Consider the following 21188-nt stretch of genomic DNA (forward strand, 5'->3'; position numbering starts at 1 on the left):
TCTAGCAAGGGTGTTGTTTTGCGAGTAGATGGCATTGTTAAATGTAAAAGGTAAGACTAGGATGTAAAGATAGGATGGAGGAGAAGGAACCTCCCGAAGAAAATAACTTCTGATTGATTAGCCCAGGGTCAGTCTCTAAGTTGGGTTTCTTGTACCTGTCAGTTTAAGAGCACTAACCAAAGGGAACAGTGGCGTATTCTGAAAATTTGACCTAGTTTACCACACAACTCTTTATTTATTGTATATATTTATTATGTATTTATTAGATATAATAGAAATAAAACACTGATGCTCGAATGCAAGTAAAACAATAATATAAGTTTGACAACTTCAAATTTTCCAGCAATTTCTACATATATAAGAAACATTGGTGTACCGGTGGTAAACCAGGTAACATGGGAGAATACACGACTGAAATGGAACGAGCATAAGCTAGTATTGGTGTGAAGCTTTACATTTTTTCAGTAGACTAGATAGTTGGGTACTTTTTTTTGTTAATGACAACCCTCTTAGTTCTATTCAGGCTAGGTCCTCTTGCTTTATTTGATTATAATAACTTGTTCTAAAATTAAATATAGTCCTTTGGGAGATAATGAAATTGAATAGTCACTGCGAGGGGCACTGACTTGTCAAAATTATTGGGGGGGGGGGGGTTTGCTGTGATCACTGAAATAAGTTAATGAATGACCTCACGCCCTCCCTTTTTTAAGTTTTGGCCTCAGTGTTCGGAATCTCGTAAATGCCCATGAATTCCTCATAAATATTAAAATTTTCATTTACAGTTCGAATGCAAAATGTCAATTGTTCACGGATGGATATGTCACAAGTTTCGTCAACCATAATAGCAAAATATTCCAGACTTTTAATATCTGCTATCATGGAGGGCAAAACAGATCTCCCTAATATATCAATGATCTCGTTCTGAATGTCATGTGAGAGCCATTCGTAGCCCGAACGTCCCATCCACTCTCCTAGTTCATGCACATCTTATTTTGAAACTCTTTTTAGTAAAAATGTTAACAATACTCATAATTATATACTTAGTATATAGTAATAAGTCATGTGTTGTTCTGTCTCTGGTCATAGCCCCATCCCCCCCCCCCAAAGTTGATTGTTTAGCGGTCTCAGCCCCCACAAAGTTGATGGTCTAGAACATTTCAACATTCATGTGGCACAATTCAGAGTAAACTTTACAAGAGAAGCAAAATAATACATTAGATTCTCTTAAGCAAAATTATTGGGGGGGGGCTCTGCCCCCACATTGATAACATTGGGTGGGGGGGGGGCTCAAGCCCCCCAAGCTCCATGGAGTCAGCGCCTATGGTCACTGCTACTCGTACGGGGCCTGGATAGATGAATGGGAAACACTTAAAAAAGTACAGTACCCTCTTCATGTGGCATGGGACCATCTTCAGCCTTTAGGACAGCTTGGATTCATCATGGAATTGAGTTGTACAAGCCCTGAAGAGTCTCCAGTGGAATATTGAACCATTCTTCCAGAAGAACATCACGCAGTTGCTGCAGAGATGAGGGTGGAGGAAATCTGTTGGGCTTACTTGATCCTCTGAAAGCGACCACTGGACCTGAATAATGTTGAGGTCCAGTGATTGCGCTGGCCAGGAAAGGTGTTGAAGTTTATCTTCATGTTCTGTAAATCAAGGCTGAACATACTCTGCCAGTGTGAATAGGCACATTATCATCTTGAAAACTTGCATCCATGTTGGGAAACAACAGCTTTGCCATAGGATACACCTGGTCGCCTAAAATGTACACATAGTTACTGACTGTAATTTTACCTTGCAAAGGAATGATGGGGTCAACAGAATACCAGGAGATCACTGCCCAAACAATCACAGACCTACCTCCATGTCTGACAGTAGGATGCAGACAGTCTGGAAAGTATGCCTCTTTAGGCGTTCACCACACATACACACATCCTGTTGTCGAAACAATGAGAAAGACTACTCATCTGACCATATTACCTTTTTTCAGTCACCACAGGTCCATGCTTTGTGATCATGGGACCACTTTTTAGGTGCACTGGCATTGGTGACTGTAATTAGAGGTTTAATAATGGCAGCCCTACCCAAAATGTTGAGTTTAAAAAGCTCCTGTCAGACTGTTTTTGTGGAAATAGGATATGCCAGATGTTCATTTGTCACCTTTACCACTGTAGTTCTACAGTTCTTTGTGACAATCCTCTTTAATGCTTGGTGATCCCTGTCACCTAGGGTTGGCTCTCGTCCACTGTTTCTCTTTGCTGATGTTGTCTTGCCACGATTTATGTATGCCGCCATAACCTTAGACACTGTCCCCCTTGCTACACCAAATAAAGTGGCAGTCTTTGTTACTGATGTACCAGCTAAACTTTCTCCAACAATCTGCCCTTTTTGGAAATCCGATAAGTCTCTTATTTTATAGCTTTACCTTAGAAACGTTGGACAAGTTCTTACTGCATTGATTCAGGCAATGTATGGAATGGGCAAACATGGTGATAACAAATGCCCATTGCAATGCATGACTGTTCAGTGCTGCCAACTCAGAACAACAAATTACCCTTCCCTTAGTAGTGTTGTTTCCATTAATCTTTCACCTCCTGTATGTCAAGAGTGTTTATGGTTAAAAAAAAGTAAAGTAAAGTGCTCCCCTGTGCTTAGCACCACACCATGAAGGTGTGTGGGGTTAACGCCCCACACTTTCTTGATCTGGTTGTGAGTGGGGGTGATGTGATCAGCATCGCGCCCCTGATCGCCTTTACCCCCCAGGGTTTCCCCCAGGTACCCATGTCATTCGACGCTGGGTGGGTGCCGGGGTGGCTTCCAACGTTAGAAAAGTTCCCGGATTTGAACCGGCCCGGGTTCGAACCCAGGACCTTGAGCATGGTAGTCAGACACGTTACCGACTGAGCCACCGTGACCACGAGTGTTTATGGTGTTATAGGCTATTTCACGATATTTCTTTGCAGATGTGTTAATTTTCTGTTAATGCAGGATGATTTTTTATTGAGGTTTGTATTGTTTGCTCACTAGTTTTGCATTCTAAAGTTCTTCAAATAACTGACTGAAATAATTCAAATGACTGAATAATTGTTTAGCTGTGTAAAGCTAGTGTCAGTATCAAGATTTCAGTACAAAAACTGGGTATATTTCGGTGTTAAAATGATTAATATAATCCTAAGTTTGATTTACATGAAAATTATTACACAAAGTAAACATTTCCTTTCTAATAGCATATTTATGTAGTTATCAGAGTATTACTTTTCTTTCTGTTTAAAGAGGTCCATTTTTTTCTGAAATTTTACGGCAGAATTAATCAGTTCTGATATTTCCATAAATAATCAATATGATTGTCTTTCTTTTCTGATGTTCACAACTTGATAGAAATAACTTTATGTATGAGGGTAAGTCATTAAATAACAAGAATTTTATTCTAAACTTCATGGAGATTTATGCACAATGAAAATTTGTATTTTATGTCTCAAAATGGTTCCTTAGCAATATGCCTTAAAGCTGTCGTGATGATTGAGCAGTATGCACCTCCGCAGTAGCTCGTATAACATGGCCGCTTCACTGTTGACTTGCACCGTAGAAGAGCAATGAAGTGTTATTCATTGTTTCTGTGGTCAGAGGAAGTATGGAGATAATTATTTAAGTCTGAGGCTGTTTCACTGCCTCAGTTGCCACACAAACTGACCTCCCACTCTGGTGTTCACTGACATTTTGTCTTCTATTTTTAAATCTTTCCACCCATTCATACACTCTCCCCCTCCTGAGAGTGCCATATTTTTAATGTATAAAATTTGGATTTATTTTAAAAATATAACATGTTTGTTTTGATGTAAGTTATATTTTTTGTATTGTTGTAATGCTAGTTCTTTCGTAATAACTATGATAATCTTGTGGCTGCATTTAAAACAATTATTGTTTCTGTTTCACAGAGAGGCCCCAACAAAGTTCCCATATATGCAATGGCCGTGGTAGCAACAGTGACTTTAACGTTCATCATCATAGGAGGAATCAACCGACTAGCTCCAATCGTCACCATGCCATTCCTTCTAACATATGCTTCTATAGACTATTCATATTTCGCTTTGGCTCAAACATTTGAAATACAGCACAGACGAGAAGAAAGGTTCAGGTAATTTTCAAAATTAGATTTCAAAAATAGATTTATATGCTGCACGGATGTCTTTTGATACATGATTTTCGAGCATATTATAAACCTTTATTGTGGACAGGTGGTAAAAGATACGAACATGTGCTCTGCATCACCAGACTGAGTAATAATCAAAGTTTTATGCAGTCATATGGGTACCATGTGATGTAACAAACGATATTTCATTTCCTTCCACACATGCTTCAACTGATCTACATTGTCTGGAAGGCGCCACGAATAACTGGGACTTCTCGCTTTGCCGATCCTGCCATGTTCCACAAATTTGATGTGTATGACCGGTGACCAATTACTTTTGGATCACACAGAAATTGTGAATAGGACATAAGGGGGAAGGCTGTTTGGTTTCAAGGAGCGTATTTAGTTTTGAGTGTTGAACAATGCTCCTAGCAATGGTAAAACCAAAACAACCAGAACAATGGGTTCGGCATTCGTCTGTGTCAAACCAGGAGCTTTTGCTAGGCTGTTGCTATTGGTGGACGTACAGTGGTGTGATTTTTTTAATCCTATTACAGTCTTGGAGTAGCAGTGGTTTTAAGGATGGGAAAGAACATATACACTCCAGACACAGAATAGTGACCCCCGTGATGATTAATTCCCGCGGTTGACACGAGTCCAGTTCCAGACACCAGAAGTAACACTCGTGACGGTTGATTCCTGCAGTTGTCCAGTTTGAAAACACAGAAGAGTAGGACGCGTGAAGTTAAGACTCCTTCGATTGTCGATACTTTGCTCCTGTCATCGCGAAAAGACTGTCGAAACATGTGACACGCAACAAATCGCAAAAGTACCGATATGAGTAACTTATAACATAATGATGAAGTGTGTATTACTCACTATCAAATATAAAGGAGTAAATACCTAAATAGTATCAAAAATTCACAACTTACGTGAGTGAATATAAATTTATCCAAACTACGTTTCGTAGGTCAATACTTTCTCCTTCTTCAGGTCCACATGAATATCTAGACACCAGCCATGGTGTCAATTAAAAAGTGTTATATAGGGATATAGGTTGAAGGCTAGGGTAAAGAAACACTTATAAAAATCCTTGACTCTGACAAAGTAAAAGTTCCTGTGTTCCTAAAAAGCCCATATTAAAATACAAAATGGTTAAAAGCAGGTCCACTGCAGCAGCCCAGGAATCCAGTCCAGCTGTGAGGCAAAGCGTGTGGGAAACAGTCTCCGTACACAGAGTTGAAGGTTACCTCCCCTCCATGGGACTGATTCCCCTCAACTCTCATTTCACCAATCCAATAAAAATTCACGTTCTGTCCTTTAGTTTCTTTCACAAAATATGACACACTGTCAGTTGTGGCATGCCAAGTTCCCTCTGATTTTTTAAGACTCTTTTCGAAAGCTCCTTTAACCTAGTCCACTTGTGTTTCTGGTTTGTCCTTTATGCAGGCTCCCCATTTTCTGAAATTGGAATCTGTCATTAAACAATATAAGATAACTGAGTATGATGAAATTCGAGCACAAAAATGCCTTCTCACTGTCATGACTTGCCATCTTCCAAAACCTGCCTCCTAGTGGCCAAATACTCTATGTGATCAAAAATATCCGGACACCAGTCAAAACGTGTATTGCACATAGTAGGCCACTCTGTGGTGCCATCTACAGTGAGGTGAGGCAAGCAAGGGACCACTACAGGCAGCATAGTGCACGAGACAGTAGAATGGGTCCGTTGAAGGAACTTACAGACTTCGAATGTGGTGAAGTGATTGGGTGCCACAGGAGTAACAAGTCAGTGCATGAGATATCCATCCTCCTAAACATCCCGAAATCCACTGTCGCCGATGTGATAGTAAAGTGGAAACGTAATGGGACGTGTACAACCACAAAACCTTCTGGCCGAGCGCTCATGTTGACAGACAGATACCGCCGAGTGTTGAATAGGGTAGTACGAGAGAACCGGCAATGAGCGATCGCCACCATCACACAGGAATTCCAAACCAGGGCAGGATGTAATCCTAGCAGCATGACTGTGCGACGTGAGGTATACAACTCGGTTACCATGGACGAGCGACTGCCCATAAGCCCCACATCACCCAACGAAATGCGATGCGTCACCTTGCATGGTGTAAGGAGAGGCACAACTGGTCGTTAGAACAGTGGAAATCCATGATGTGGAGTGACGAATCGTGTTATACCATGTGGCGATCCGATGATTGTGTGTGAGTGGGGCGAATGCCTCATGAACAACATTTAGCATCCTGTGTTGTGCCGACAATGAAATTTGGTGGAGGTGGGTTGACAGTGTGGGCATGTTTTTTCTGGAAGGGGCTTGGTCCCCTCGTTGCTTTGCATGGTACTGTCTTGGCACATCATTACGTTGACATTTTACAAACGTTCATGCTGCCTACCATCGAAGAACAGTTCGCGGATGATGATTGCGTGTTTCAACATGATGATGCGCCCGTCAACACTGTGGGCCATGTGGAACAGTAGTTTCAAGAGAACAACATCCCACTTATGGCCTGGCCTGCGCAAAGCCCCGATTTGAATCCCATTGAACATCTCTGGGATGTTTTGGAATGCCAACTTCATGCCAGACCATGCCGACCAACATCCACTGCTCTTCTCATCTCGGCACTCCGCGAAGAATGGGTCGCCATTCCCCAAGATACCTTTCGCCACCTGATTGCCAGTATGCCTGCGAGAGTGGAGGCTGTCATCAAGGTCAAGGGTGGCTCCACATGGTATTGATTGCCAGTGCATCCGATGGAGGATGCTTCAAACTTCATGCTCTAATTCCAGTGAGTGTCCGGATATTTTTGAACACATAGAGTACATGACTACAGGACACTGCCTATTACGAAAGTTCATGACCTGCCTGGAAAACAATATTTAAACTCCAACAATAGTTTTCAATAACCCTTTTTAAGTATGAACTAGTAGTACACAAAGACATTGAAAAATCTGTTTACTAGCGTCTTGTTAGATATTCATAAAATTCTGTTGATATTTCAAAATAAATATCAAATGGACTAACTTCTGGTTTGTAACATTGGCAAATAAGCATGTAGATTCTTAATCTGAAGTTAGTCACAATAGTAGAAAGTAATTAGAATTAACTAAAATCAAGGAATCAAACAGTAATTTTAAGAATAATAATTTTATGAAAACTATTTTTTTTCTCTTTCCAGTGTATTAAAACTAGTGTGTACAAATATATTATTGTATTTCTTTCTCCACAGAGCTCAAGATATTCAAAGTCCAACATTTGACTCTAGTCGGAAAGGAGGATACGGAGCTTTAGGGGATCATGGCGACCCAATGGGAAGTGATTTAGATAAATTGTTCCCCGAGAGAGTTCAGCACAAAAAGATTACAGTAAGTTTTATGAGAAAAAAATAGTACTATACATGATCTCAATATTGTACATTGTACTTGTAATAGTCATGGCATGGATATCCTATATTCAGTAAAAAATTCCATACCCAACTGAGCTAATATCAGCCAGGAAAACAGTGGTAGAAGGGAGAAAGATAAGCAAAAATGTAAAACCAGGACTCGAACCTGGAATCAAGTCTTTCTTTTTTGCTTAAATTTCTTCATAGCATGTTATTCAAAAATTGTGCAGGGACAATAAAAGCAAGAGGAAGATGGGTTTTTATTACTTGGAATTGGAAATGAGAAAGTATTTCTTCTTTATCATTGGGAATGTCAGTGACAAAGTATAGTGCTAGAATGGAGTGGAGATAATGAGTAATCAGAGGATAAGGGGTTGACATGCCCTTGATCCACCACTTAACCCCTTACCTCCTCCTGCCAGCAAACAAGAAAAAATACATTACCATACTTACCATTCGCTCTTGACCAACATAGTAATAGCTTCACAACATATAAGTAAGAAAACAATTTCTTGAACCTGAATTGTATTGTGCATTATATACAAGACATAATTGTTTGTTGCTTTTCCCCATCAAAAACTAGGGTATGCTATATACGCGCACACACATTGTACATGTATGTACATGCATAAATATGGTATTAAATGCTCTTTTAGCCAAAATGTGCATATTTTGTGTCATATTTTAGGGTATGTTAATTAATTGTGAGCACCCTTGCATAAAATATTGAATTTTTGTTTTTCAAGTCCACTTCATGCACAGACAGCCTAATCAGGACTGGACCTACAATTTAAAGTGGGATCTGAACCATTGTGCAATGTGCCTCCACCAGGTATCAAACCCAGGGATCCTTGATCACATTACCACTAGGCCATTGGGGAGGTATCCAGAAAATATTATTGCTCCCCTCTGCTTCTCAACTCCTCTCACCATTCAAACAGCTTGCACTCATTACTTCTATCCTTCCCCCAACTGACAAAAAATACTTGATATTTTATCATGTTTTACCAGAAACACAAACATTCCCCATGTAGCACATTAAGCTTACTTCAAAATTGGAACATACTTGTCATGTAAAGTGAATAAGTTTGAAGCAAGTGATGTTCGTCATGCTTGCTTGTGCAAACCAAAATCTCACTTTGCAAAGAATATAACAAGAAAGCACTCACACCAAGTACTATATATCAAGCTAACTTTGACAAGCTGTACGCAAACCGTGATAAGCATGACACGAGACCATGCATTATCTAGGTCTGCACATGATATACCTAGTCATATCATAAGTACTGACACAACATTGAAAGTGAATTATGACGAAAGTGTTAAAGATACTTTAATGTCCTGATTGTATAGGTTACTTACAGGTCTAACAAACACATAACACCAATCATTTTTCAAAATGGCCACCTTTGGCCTTCACACAGGCCTGAAGTCTCTGCGGCCACTCATCTACAGCATTACGCACTGTCTCCGTAGGGAAAGTCGCCACTGCCTTCACCAGGGACCGTTTCAGACTGTCAATATTGGCATGCCTCCTCGTACAGACCATGCCCTCAAGTACTGACCACAATTTGTAGTCTAACGGGTTGAGGTCAGGGCTGCTAGCAGGCCAATCAGCTGGAGCAATGAAGTCCGGGACATTGCTCTTGAGCCACTCCTGGGTAGAGTCTGCCTTATGGGCTGGTGCGGAATCCTGTTGGAAGGTCCAATGTTGGTTCCTGAACAAAGTGTCGCTCAAAGGCTTCACAACAGAGTTCAACACAGTATTTTCGTACACTCTGGCTAACGTTTTCACCACTTTTTCACAAAAATGCAGCTTGGTGGTGCCATCATACGCCACGCCCCACCAAACCATGACTGAGGCTGGATGATGACCCCTCTGGATCTTCGGGGCTTTCTCCCGAGCTTCGTGAGATGTTGACGCATACACCCGGTCATTTTGGCGATTGAAAGTTTCCTCAATGTTGAATAACTTTTCATCTGTGAAAATAATTTTCCTGTGGCCATTGTTGGCGTAACGCTGCAGGAGGCGTTTTGCTTTTATCACCCTCTGCTCTTTCAGACGTGCATTGAGGAAGTGACATGTACTTCGCCGGTAAGCCTTCAACCCCAAGTCACTTCTTAACACACGAGACACTGACATTTTGGGAATGTTCAGCTCACGAGCAAGCACTGCCTGCTTTCGTACAGGATTTCTCCGAATATGGGCTGCCACTGCTTGCACTAACTTTTTGGTTCGTACGCTGCGTGGGCGGCCTTGCTTTGGGCGATCATCAACTGTCCCAGTCTCTGTAAATTGCTTGATGGTCCGATACACGAAAGATTTGCTGATATTCAACTTTTTAAGTGTTCTGAATATCATGGGGGCTGTTTGACCCACTTTATGAAGCGCTATTACTGCCACACGATTTTCGTAATCGCCCCACTCCATAGCTACACTTTTACGAACACACTTCCTCTATGACAGCTCAACTCACAATGGCCCACTCCAGCCTCTTGCACAGGAAGGTTGGTCGCGACCTTGAAAACCGGTTGTACACACTGCCTCAAACTTTCTGTCAGAATTTATGATACGACTAGGTATAAAATACATGGTGTCCATACATTATTCATCCCATAGCAGATCCAAATATCTTTACTGTATAAAGTTTCTCGGAAACAACAGACATGGCATTACATTCATTGAGTCAAATAATTTTAATGAACATAGTTCTTATTATTAATAAACCTCTACATGGGCACCCTGAGTGTCTTTGGAAATATCAAGTCTATTGATGAATTCACTCCATGTGTTGCAGATCATATCCACAGTAGTTGATGCCACAGCCTCCTCGATCCTGGACTTCAATTCCACCAAGTCTGTAACTTTCTTGCTGTAGACAATCGCTCTGTCCGAAAGGTACAAAGTACAGACTTGAAGTATGGTCTGGATGGAAGTGACATCACCTAGTACAGTTTGAAAGTGCCAAGTACAGAAGTACACAAGTGCACAGCTTGCAGTATAGATCATTGCTGACTAGGTCACATGATTTCACACTCGTTAATTTATTTAAAATCACGGAGGTAGAAAGCAAGCAACACAGGTTAAATATACGTTATGGGCCAGCATGATGTTGGTTAAAGTTCTTCTAATGTGTAGAAATGTATGTGTAAGAACATCTGAAAATGCTATGGTGAAAAACAATTTTTACAATGCTGGGAAAACAACATGTCTTCAGTTTTATCTGCTAATCGTATTTGGTGCTGCAGTTGAAGTGCAATTTCGAAAGTCTTTCACTTCCAGTCCACGACTTCAAGACCGCACTGCAAGACCATACTTGGAGGATGCTTGCTTCAAGTATGGTCTTGCACCTTTCGGACACGACCTAAGTCCTTCACGTAACCTCACATAAAGAAATCTAGGGAATTTTGTATAGGAGATTTTGTTTCCCACAACCACAACACACACATTGCCTTTTCCTGCACTGTCGCCATTTTACTGTTTTGTTGCAATGCATGATGGTACCGAGTGTTGCACACTCAACATTGTAAAGGGCCCTGGACCAAGCCAATCCTAAAAATTATACAGAAGATCACGATTCATGATGTAAGTTTATATGTCATAATCATCCTCCTTCACCGTTTCCTGCCTCTGGCTGGGTCAGCATAGAAGTCAAGCCTCTCCATTTTTTCCTGGTCTTCCACCACTCCTCTCTTTCCACGGTGTTACAATCTTGTCCTCTTCTCCTAACACTCTCCGCTATCTGCTCTTTCCACCAACATCTTGGTTCCCTTCTTGGCCTTACTCCCACTCCTTGTGCATTGTAAGATCTTTATGGTAGTCTTTCCTCATCCACCCTCTTCATGTGTCCAAACCATCTCTTCCAAACCATCTCACCACACCCACTGTCTGTTGGATCTCCTCATTCCTTATTCTATCCCTGCTAGTCTTCCCCAATACACTCCTTAAAAATTTCGTCTCCACTGCCTGCATCTTTCTTTTGTCTCTCTCTGTCATTGTCCAAGTCTCTGCTCCGTAGGTAATTATTGACACATAGTTTTCTATGTTTCTGCACTGAATTTCATTCCTCCTCTTCCGATTTCCTCATTCCAAGTATCAAGCTGTCTCTGTACTTCTTCTTCCCTGTTCCCCCATATTACTAAGTCATCAGCGAACAACAGGGCCTTCATCTCTGTCTCTCCTATCTTCTTCCCCATCTCTTCATTAATTTCATTCATTGTAATTATGAAGTGCAGTGGGGAAAGAGCACTTCCCTGTTTTAGTCCATTACTTATACTGTTTACATGTAAAAATGTAAATTTACTCCAGAATTCACACATAAACACATGAAAATTATACTAAAAATAATGATTGAATGTTTTTAATTTTTTACTTCAATAGATAAAAATAATAATGTTTTGTATTGAAACTAGGGCTGAGCCAATACTGATGCCAATGTATCGGAATCGGCCAATACCAGTGGAATCGGTATTGGAAAGTATCTGTTGGAATTCATTTACTGATACCAGCTGATACTTTTCTGGCATTTTGGGTCACACGGGGTTCGCAAAAATGCTGCACGACACTTTCGCAGAATCTAACTATCCTAGAAGTTATGGAAAATTCAAACTTTCTTTTTATTTTCCACTAATTTTGCCCAATAAACTATATTTTGTGATTACATAATATCTATTTTAATATTCTGATTTAATCCATGAATATCCTAAAGTAAATTTCTTGTTAAATCGATGCATATAATTGGAGAAGAAAATTTACACATGAATATTGATCAATATTTTGAACAAATTTTAATTATTTTAATTTTCAATATTGGTATCGGTATCTTTTGGAATCGGTAAGAGTATCAACATCGGTTCAAATTGCTATCAGCTCAACCCTAATTGAAACCACCTTTTTTAGTTAATATAAAAAGCAGCACACCATTGATACACTGGATATGGAAAGAAACTAAATACCATATCGACCCAAAAATAAGCCACACTTTTTATCCAAATTTCAAGTGTGAAAAGTTAAGATTCCGTTTATATTCACAACCTTGATCTTTATGACATTTCATCATATTGCATACTGTTTAAAAATTTTTTTCTTGTATGTACGCATTGCTTGCATTATAGAATTATTTTCCTGTAGTTTACGGTTATTACAAGCATAAGAAAACAGTTTTTCTTTGTGACGTTTCAGGAGAACACACGCTCCTTTCATCAGACATTTATTTTCATTTTGACTAAAGATACAGTTATAACAATGGTTAGTAATTTTTTAAACAAAGAGAATCTGTTATATAATGGATGTTGTCAATGTTACATTGTTGTAATATAGCAACTTAACTGTGAAAAAAGCAGTCTGTTTTATTTTGGATTCATAATTTTTAAAAAATCTGAAATAAAAATAAAACAGACTGCTTTTTTCACAGTTAAGTTGCTATATTACAACAATGTAACATTGACAACATCCATTATATAACAGATTCTTTTTGTTTAAAAAATTACTAACCATTGTTATAACTGTATCTTTAGTCAAAATGAAAATAAATGTCTGATGAAAGGAGCGTGTGTTCTCCTGAAACGTCACAAAGAAAAACTGTTTTCTTATGCTTGTAATAACCGTAAACTACAGGAAAATAACTGTTTAAAAATGTTGCTCATTTCTCATTTTCAAATGACAATGAGTAGGATAGTGAAAATGTGTTACATGAGCACTATGTAGGTATATTCTATGTCAGTAGCGTATACTGGGTTAAGAACATGGGCTATCGCACCATATCATAGTGTTCGAATGGACAAAAATTTGCTGATGGGGGTGTTTTTGTTTCTATTAACTCATTTGGGATGGCGGGTTGAAGTAATGTGACTCTGTGATTAAAAATATATACCTCATAAATAAAACATGGAAATATACACTGTCAGTAAGGAAAGGATTTCAAGAATTTCATTCTTATTTGCATAAATGAGAGGCCCATATTGTGAAATATTATGTAGGCCTATATACGAGAATAAAAATAAAATTTCAACCTACCTATTTTCATGATTTTAAGTTTGTGTACTCCTTGTTGGCACAGTGGTAACGTTGTTGCCTTGAAACTAAGGGGTCCCGGGTTCGGTACATTGTGGTTTAGATACCACTTTAACTGTAGGTCCGATCCCCATTAGCTTATCTGTTCATAAAGTGGACATACAAGAAAAATCCACCACTTGACGTGATCTAGACTAGAACTGGTCCTTGTCATTTTGGTAATTTTTAGATGCACTCATAAACCATTCCTGCTCAGCCAACAATTGTCTAATCCCCACTGTATTTCTAGTTGTTTGAAGGTCAACGACCTCTTTTTCAACTCCTCTGCAAGGGGTCAATGATGTTCTTGTCCATGCCATATGACACACTTTCCCCTTGCCTGCGATAATTTGGCTTAAAAATTCCCCATTCCTGGGAAAATTACATGCTGGGAAAAATTGGTTTGCAACATTGACCCAGACTGTTGAGGAAGTTCAGAGGATTTTTCCTCCGCCATATGCAACCCTGTTCTCTCTCCTGTAACAGTTTGGCTCCACAGTTCCCCGATCCTGGGGAAATTACATGGTGGGAAAAATTGGTTTGCAACATTGATCGGGTGCCTGTCAAGCTTGCCCGTCACCCCCGTGGAGTTGCCCGCCAGCTGGGCCAGCCATCTCGCGAATTCAAAGAAAGCAGGCAATGCTTCCAACTCATAAGAAATCAGGTTCATCTTCTTATTGAAATGAACAATTTTATGCACATTTTCTGATAGATATTCTTTTCTGTATTTTATTCACTGAGTCTGGGCTTCGCAGACAGCCCTGAATATACGCCTCTGTTCTATGTTAAGAAAAATATTTATGTACTTCTTACTCTGGAACTTAATAATGATTAATACCATGCCTAACAAGAAAACAAATGTGTTGAAGGGAAATTCTATTTTTCAAATACTATAGACATGTAGAATAAAATTGCTATCAGCAATTTTTCTTACTTCAATCTCTCTGATTGCCTTTTACCGTTCGTACCTCAAACTTTAAGGGTGTGTCTTATATCTGGGTATTGCAGTTTATCTTTTTTCCTCCATCGAATTTTTAAGGTGCAGCTTATTCAGGCCAATATGGTAATTTCAGAATTTTCATATTTATTTTTATTTTTACAGATTTCATGTCAGTTTAGCAGTTTCTTCTTTTTGAGGTGTAAAATAATAATTAATTGAATGGCAAGTGACATTTTGGTCATTTTTGAGTTACAAAATAAAATGTGCCATCCTTCAATTCTCGAGTGAAATGGCCATGTCATACAATTTGTATTTGACTCAGTTAAGCCTTCTGAAATTGGTAAACACAACACAAAAACAATTTATTTACAGTATAGCTTCTAATAACCTTTTCAGTTAATGAACTCAGAAATGACCAAAGTGTCACTTACCATGTTATACACCCGAGCCCTTCAATTTATATATTCACACTGTTTATTATGACTACAAAAAACACCAGAATAAAATTGAGTACCAGTGTATATTATCCTCTATTCTACAGAAGTATTGGAAAAAAATTGCTGTCTTTGTATTTCTTATCAACCACATTTTATCAACTCTTCATGTGGTTGGTTGATCTACATTTTACTAAGGCTGGATTATTTTTTGTAACACTTCACTGGCTGTCAAACCAGGGATCCCTTGATTTCAGGCAGAATGTTGTTTGATGTAAGGGATTTAAATAATATTTCTACTTTCTAGCGCCAACATAGTTCTGCAACATCAAGCCTTATATCATCTCCCGATGAGCATTCAAGCATCAAGAGTGAGGAAATGAATGGTGTTGCTGGTACAAAGCCAGAGGCTGTTCTCAAGAGGCAAATGTCGACAGATGTTCACATAGGACGGAAGACAAACAACTGGTACTCTTCCCTTTGCAACAGGTGGTTCTCATTGTTTGGGGTAAGCACCAGCTTTAATCATAAGATCATGAAATCTTTTTTTTTAAGTTTACCATCTGGAAACTTTGAAACAAATAGTGGTAATGTTTACACTTAAATAATGAAAAATGCTTTGTTTTTGTAAAGGCAACCAATTTATACAAGGTTTGTCATTATGAGACAGTAGTAGCAAAGATGATTCAAAATAAATGTTCTTATTTACTATGTGCAAATTACTCACAAGATTAACAATATAAATTACAATTTTACTTACGTTTTTTGCGAGTATGATACATTTTCTTCAATTACGACGTTTTGAGAGATAACTTCTCTCTTCTTCAGGTTTCGGTGTTATAAGCAATTCATAAAGCCATAGCTTCGTCAAAATATTTATTCCATAGTCAATAGGTTCAAGGGTTAGGTGAAATGTGATTGGGGAAAAAGTCAGCCGGTTCGACTGCTTCCACATTCGCAAGGGAAGTTCGTTGCAGACAACTTGACTGTGAAATAGTGAACAGTTTTTAGAATTTTAAAGGTTTTTACAGTTTTTCAAAATTTATACAGGAGGACAAATAAGTTTGTATAATAGATTTTAACTTAGGTAAACAATGGCTTTAAAGCACGTAAATTGTCAGTGTGTAATCGATAGAGGCACATATTTTTGGTAAATAAAAAAGCAAAATTTCGGTACAAAAACTGAGTCAATTTCGGGTTCAAAAGCGGTAAATAAAATAAAATATCGGTGTTATAGCGGTGAAAAATTGGATGAAAAGTGGTATATAAAAATACATTTTTGTTTTAAAATTGTGAATATAATCGTAAATTTGATTTAGAAACTACACTTATTCCACAGAATTAACATTTCACTTCTAATAGTCCATTTATGTAGTTATCAGAGTATTAAGTTTATTTCTGTGTAAAGGAGTCCATTTTTGCTTCTCCAATATTAACAGCAGAATTAATCAATTTTCCGGGAATTGCATAACTCTCAGGATAATTCAGACCTCAGAAGGTGAATAAACCCTAAATTTCGTGTTTAAGAGTTAATTTCGCTTTTTGCAGTTCATTTCGCATTACGTATTTTGTGACAAAACATGGTCACAAAATGCATCTCAAACCTTTCAAAAACATGAAAAATTAACACTACAATGTGTTTTTTCAAATTTCGTTTTTTCGTCAAAAACGAAATATGCATGCCCCTAGTAATCGATCTTCCTATACTTTTACCCCGCTGACATTTCACCTAACCCTTGATCATGTTGACTATGGAAGAAATATTTTGATGAAGCTATTACTTTATGAATTGCTTATAACACTGAAATCTGAAGAAGAGAGAAGTTATTTCTCGAAACGTCGTAATTGAAGAAAACGTATCATACTCACAGAAAAACGTAAGTAAAATTGTAATTTATATTGTTTCATAATAAAAATTGACATATAGGGTGCATGGGTTTCAGTGATGAAGTGTTGATGCAGTATGGATTTCATTTGCAGGATGTAACTATAGTCTGCTGTATGAAGAATACTTTTTGCCCAACATTCCATAATCTCTTGAAACTTCACAATCATGTCATTACTGTGGTCACCACTTGATATTAAATTAGCTGGGAGCATGTTTGGTTGATCCTTGGGGCTAGCCTGGGAGATGCTTCTATATTTAACACGGTGACAATGAGTCAGCTGGGGGTTCTTTGTGAAAAGTTTGCTAGCTGGGGGGAATAATGATATGTTTACATGCACGTGAGAACAAAATGGTGTATTGTCTACATGTCTTGAACTCTGCTAAGGTGGACACGTTGAGCATTTGTGAGAGATGACAAAGTAAGGACAATTAAATTTACCTACCAAGGTGGCAATTCGCCGTGAATTCCGAGAATTATGCCTGAATTATTGGGTCCGGGAATTATGTGTGAAATCTATGTGAATTTTTCTCTGTAGACGTGAAAAATTGCAACTTCTATTAATGTAAACAAATTCAAACATTTACAAGTGGTTTGAGGCAAGTTTTTCACAGTTTAGGTTTTATTTTTATTGAGGAAGCCAATAAGATAATAAAAAAAAGCTGCATGGAAAATAAAACAGAATTCTCACAATCCATTTACTTTCTTAAGTGTCCTTGCAGAACAATCTATCAGACAGACAGAAGATACTTGGGTGAATCAAAAAGTAAGTTACACCGCCCTGTAAAAAACAAACAAAGCACATTAGAAAGAAAGTAATTATTGTACAAAAATGCATGGACATTTAACTTTTTTCAACATAGTCACCAAAGTATTCCAAGCACTTTTTGAATCGTCTGACCAATTTTTTTTTTTTCTTGTGTGTAAAAATTCCATCCAATTTCAATTGAGTTGACTTTTGTGCTCATCGGTTAACAATCGCAGCACCCAGTTAGAGCACAGTTTGCGATACACCCAACTGGTGATGAATCAGCATAGACGCACTATCGTACGATATGTTCAGTTCACTTGCAATCTATCTTAATTATCACATGGCGGTTGGCAAGGATGATTGAATTAACACGCACCGTTTTGTCAATAGTGTTCACAGTTGCAGGCTGCCCAACACACTGTTCGTCTTTCATGTTTGTTCTTTCCTCTTCAAACATCTGGCAACATTTCCTGATCATGGGGCGTGGCATTGCATTCTCACCATACACCTCAACAATTTGGCGATGGATTTCACTCCGATTATGCCTTTGTACCCACAAAAATCGAACGACGGAGTGCACCTCAATGTTGGATACCACCTCAATACGACGCACCATACTCACACTGTGACTACTCGCATACTAAACCAGCTGAAGCACGGCTGCTTCTGGTGTGTGAAGAAAACATTCCTTTATCTCTCTTAGTACAGGAACACGGGTCGGGTGTAACTTACTTTTTGATTCACCCTAGTAGATATCATGAAGTTTATTAGGTAAATTTGAGTTTGAAATTTTATACAATTAACAATTTTTTGTAGATTAATATATTACGTAACATTTGTGACTGTTTCTAGATGTAATTCAAGTCTGAGTATGAATTGAATTAGAATTTTTGGATACATTGGAATTGCACAGCTTCTTTATATTGTAAATATATTTGTGTCTGTATGTGTAGGTGACTGATGAGAGGCGGTAATATGTAAGGTTGAAGTAGAGAAAACACCTGCTTGTACCCTTGAATTTTAGGAAAGTTTGCCTTGAAAATCGGGAATTACACTTGAATTTTGTCATGGTCCTAGAGTGTTCCCCATTCCTACATATAACACATTGTATCTCTTATGTAATTGATAGAGGAAATTTTTATAAGGAGCCATAGCGGTCAAGTCGGTAGAACATCAGATTGCTATACAGGTTATTTGATTTAACAGTTGGGCTGAAAAGTTCGTAGGCTGACTCATAGATGGCGTTACTAGAATTAAATCCATGTGATTTTTACTTAGTACTAACCTTCAAAAGATACGTGTATAAATTTCACAGCTGCCGGATAATTAGTTCGTGAGATATAGCATTGTGAGTGAAGCAGCTTTTGTTATTGTGAAAAAATGGATAAGAAAGAATTTCGTGTGTTAATAAAGCATTGCTTTTTGGCGAAAAAAAATACTGTTGAAGCCAAGGCTTGGCTTGATAAACATTATTCGGACTCTGCACCAGGAAAATCAACCATTGAGAAGTGGTTTGCTAAATTTAAACGAGGCGAAATGAGCATCGAAGACGATGCACTCAGTGGACGCCCCAAAGAGGCTGTTACCGACGAAAACATCAAAAAAGTCCACAAAATAATTTTAAATGATCGTAAAGTGAAGTTGATCGAGATAGCTGAGACTTTAAAAATATCAAAGGAACGTGTTGGACATATTGTGCATGAATATTTGAACATGCGAAAGCTGTGTGCAAAATGGGTGCCGCGCGTGCTCACAATCGATCAAAAGCAACAACGTTTTGATGATTCGGAGCAATGTTTAGCGATATTCAACCGTAATAAACACGAATTTTTCCATCGATATATTACAATGGATGAAACATGGCTCCATAACTACACTCCAGAGTCCAATCGACAGTCAGCCGAGTGGACTGCACGTGATGAACCGAATCCAAAGCGTGGAAAGACGCAACAGTCGGCTGGCAAGGTTATGGCATCAGTATTCTGGGATGCGCATGGTATTATATTCATCGATTACCTCAAAAAGGGCCAGACCATCAACAGCAATTATTACATAGCGTTGTTGGAGCGTTTAAAGGATGAAATCACGAAAAAACAGCCCCATTTGAAGAAGGAAAAAGTGCTGTTTCATCAAGACAATGCACCGTGTCACAAATCAATGAAAACGATGGCAAAATTATATGAATTAGACTACGAATTGCTTCCCCATCCAGCATATTCTCCAGATCTGGCCCCCAGTGACTTTTTCCTGTTTGCAGACCTTAAAAGAATGCTCGCTGGAAAGAAATTTAGCACTGATGAAGAGGTAATCGCCGAAACTGAGGCCTATTTTGAGGCTAAAGAGAAATCGTACTATAAAAATGGCATCGAAAAATTGTATGACCGCTATAATCGTTGTATCGCCCTCAAAGGCAACTATATTGAATAATAAAATCGATTTTGTCAAAAAAATATTTTTTACTATGTTAGCCTACAAACTTTTCAGCCCAACTGTTAGGTATGTGTTTAACAAGGGCATTTGGAGTTGGGGTCAATGTGGTCCATCAAATCTCCCCTGGGATATTGGCATAATTCATTTCAAGTTACAAAAAATCAGAAAGTTTGTTATTTTTATTGTTAATAACAGAAATAAAAAAAGTGTGGGGCATTACCCCCACACCCCCTATATGCCTTCATGGCGTGGTGCTATGCACAGGGGAGCACTTTAATAACAGAAATAAAGTTCAGTCAGTTAGTATTCAGACTTAATCTCAAAGTAAAAAATGCATTTACCTTTAGTGATGGCTAAGTCTATGTGGACCACTTATGAGACAGTCTTACCAGCATCACATGGCAGCAATTAATGTGTCACTATTTCGTCAAAATTACGCATGATATTTTGTTCATTTGCATACGTATGAAGGTATGACACATTCAAATGTCCCCACAATATATTCATTGTTACTACAAGGGGGAGTCAACTGAAAATCTTAATTTGTTTTCGTTTCTTCTCTAGTGGATTTCTCTATGTAGGGTTGAACAAGTTTGCTGCATTTTAGCATAGACCTATTGCTGATGTACATAATATATTTTCAACTTTGAGTTAGTGCCTGTATACCTTAAGAAGAATAAGTCTTTGGGGTCCAAGTGGAGTCACTTATGAGCCACTGTGAAGGGCTCTCCACTAGGGCATCGGTATTGGCCAATAACAGTGGTATCGGTATCGGAAAGTATCAGTTCAAATTCATCAACCGATTTTGGTTTTTCACACACGACACTTTCGCGGACTTTAATTATCCTGGAAATTATGCAACATGCAAACTTTCTATTTATTTTGCACAAAAAAAACTATATTTTGTGACTACATGATATGTATTTTAATATTTTGATGTAATTCTTGAATATTCTAAAGCAAATTTCTTGATGCATACATTGGAGAAGAATATTTACACACCAATATTGGTCAATATTTTGAACAAATTTTAATTATTGCAATTTTCAAGTAGTGGTATCGGTTGGAAATCAGTAAGAGTACCGGCATCAGTATCGATTCAAAGTGGTATCTGCTTAGCCCTACTTTACACCCATCTGCCTGCAAACTGACAGAGGGCAAGAAAT

At 38.4% G+C, this 21188-nt stretch overlaps 1 protein-coding gene across 1 annotated transcript in view; it reads left to right on the plus strand.

Moving 5' to 3' along the window:
• LOC145977833 (solute carrier family 12 member 8) overlaps positions 1 to 21188 on the plus strand; it is a 150597-nt gene that overhangs the window by 121761 nt on the left and 7648 nt on the right. Inside the window, exons 9-11 of the mRNA XM_083110151.1 lie at positions 3938 to 4137; positions 7374 to 7509; positions 15263 to 15463. Coding sequence (XP_082966277.1) covers positions 3938 to 4137; positions 7374 to 7509; positions 15263 to 15463 — 537 coding nt within the window. The remainder of the gene's footprint in view (positions 1 to 3937; positions 4138 to 7373; positions 7510 to 15262; positions 15464 to 21188) is intronic.

Source organism: Lepisma saccharinum, chromosome 23 (assembly GCF_977018435.1).
Source record: "Lepisma saccharinum chromosome 23, izLepSacc3.1, whole genome shotgun sequence".
NCBI classification, from domain to species: domain Eukaryota; kingdom Metazoa; phylum Arthropoda; class Insecta; order Zygentoma; family Lepismatidae; genus Lepisma; species Lepisma saccharinum.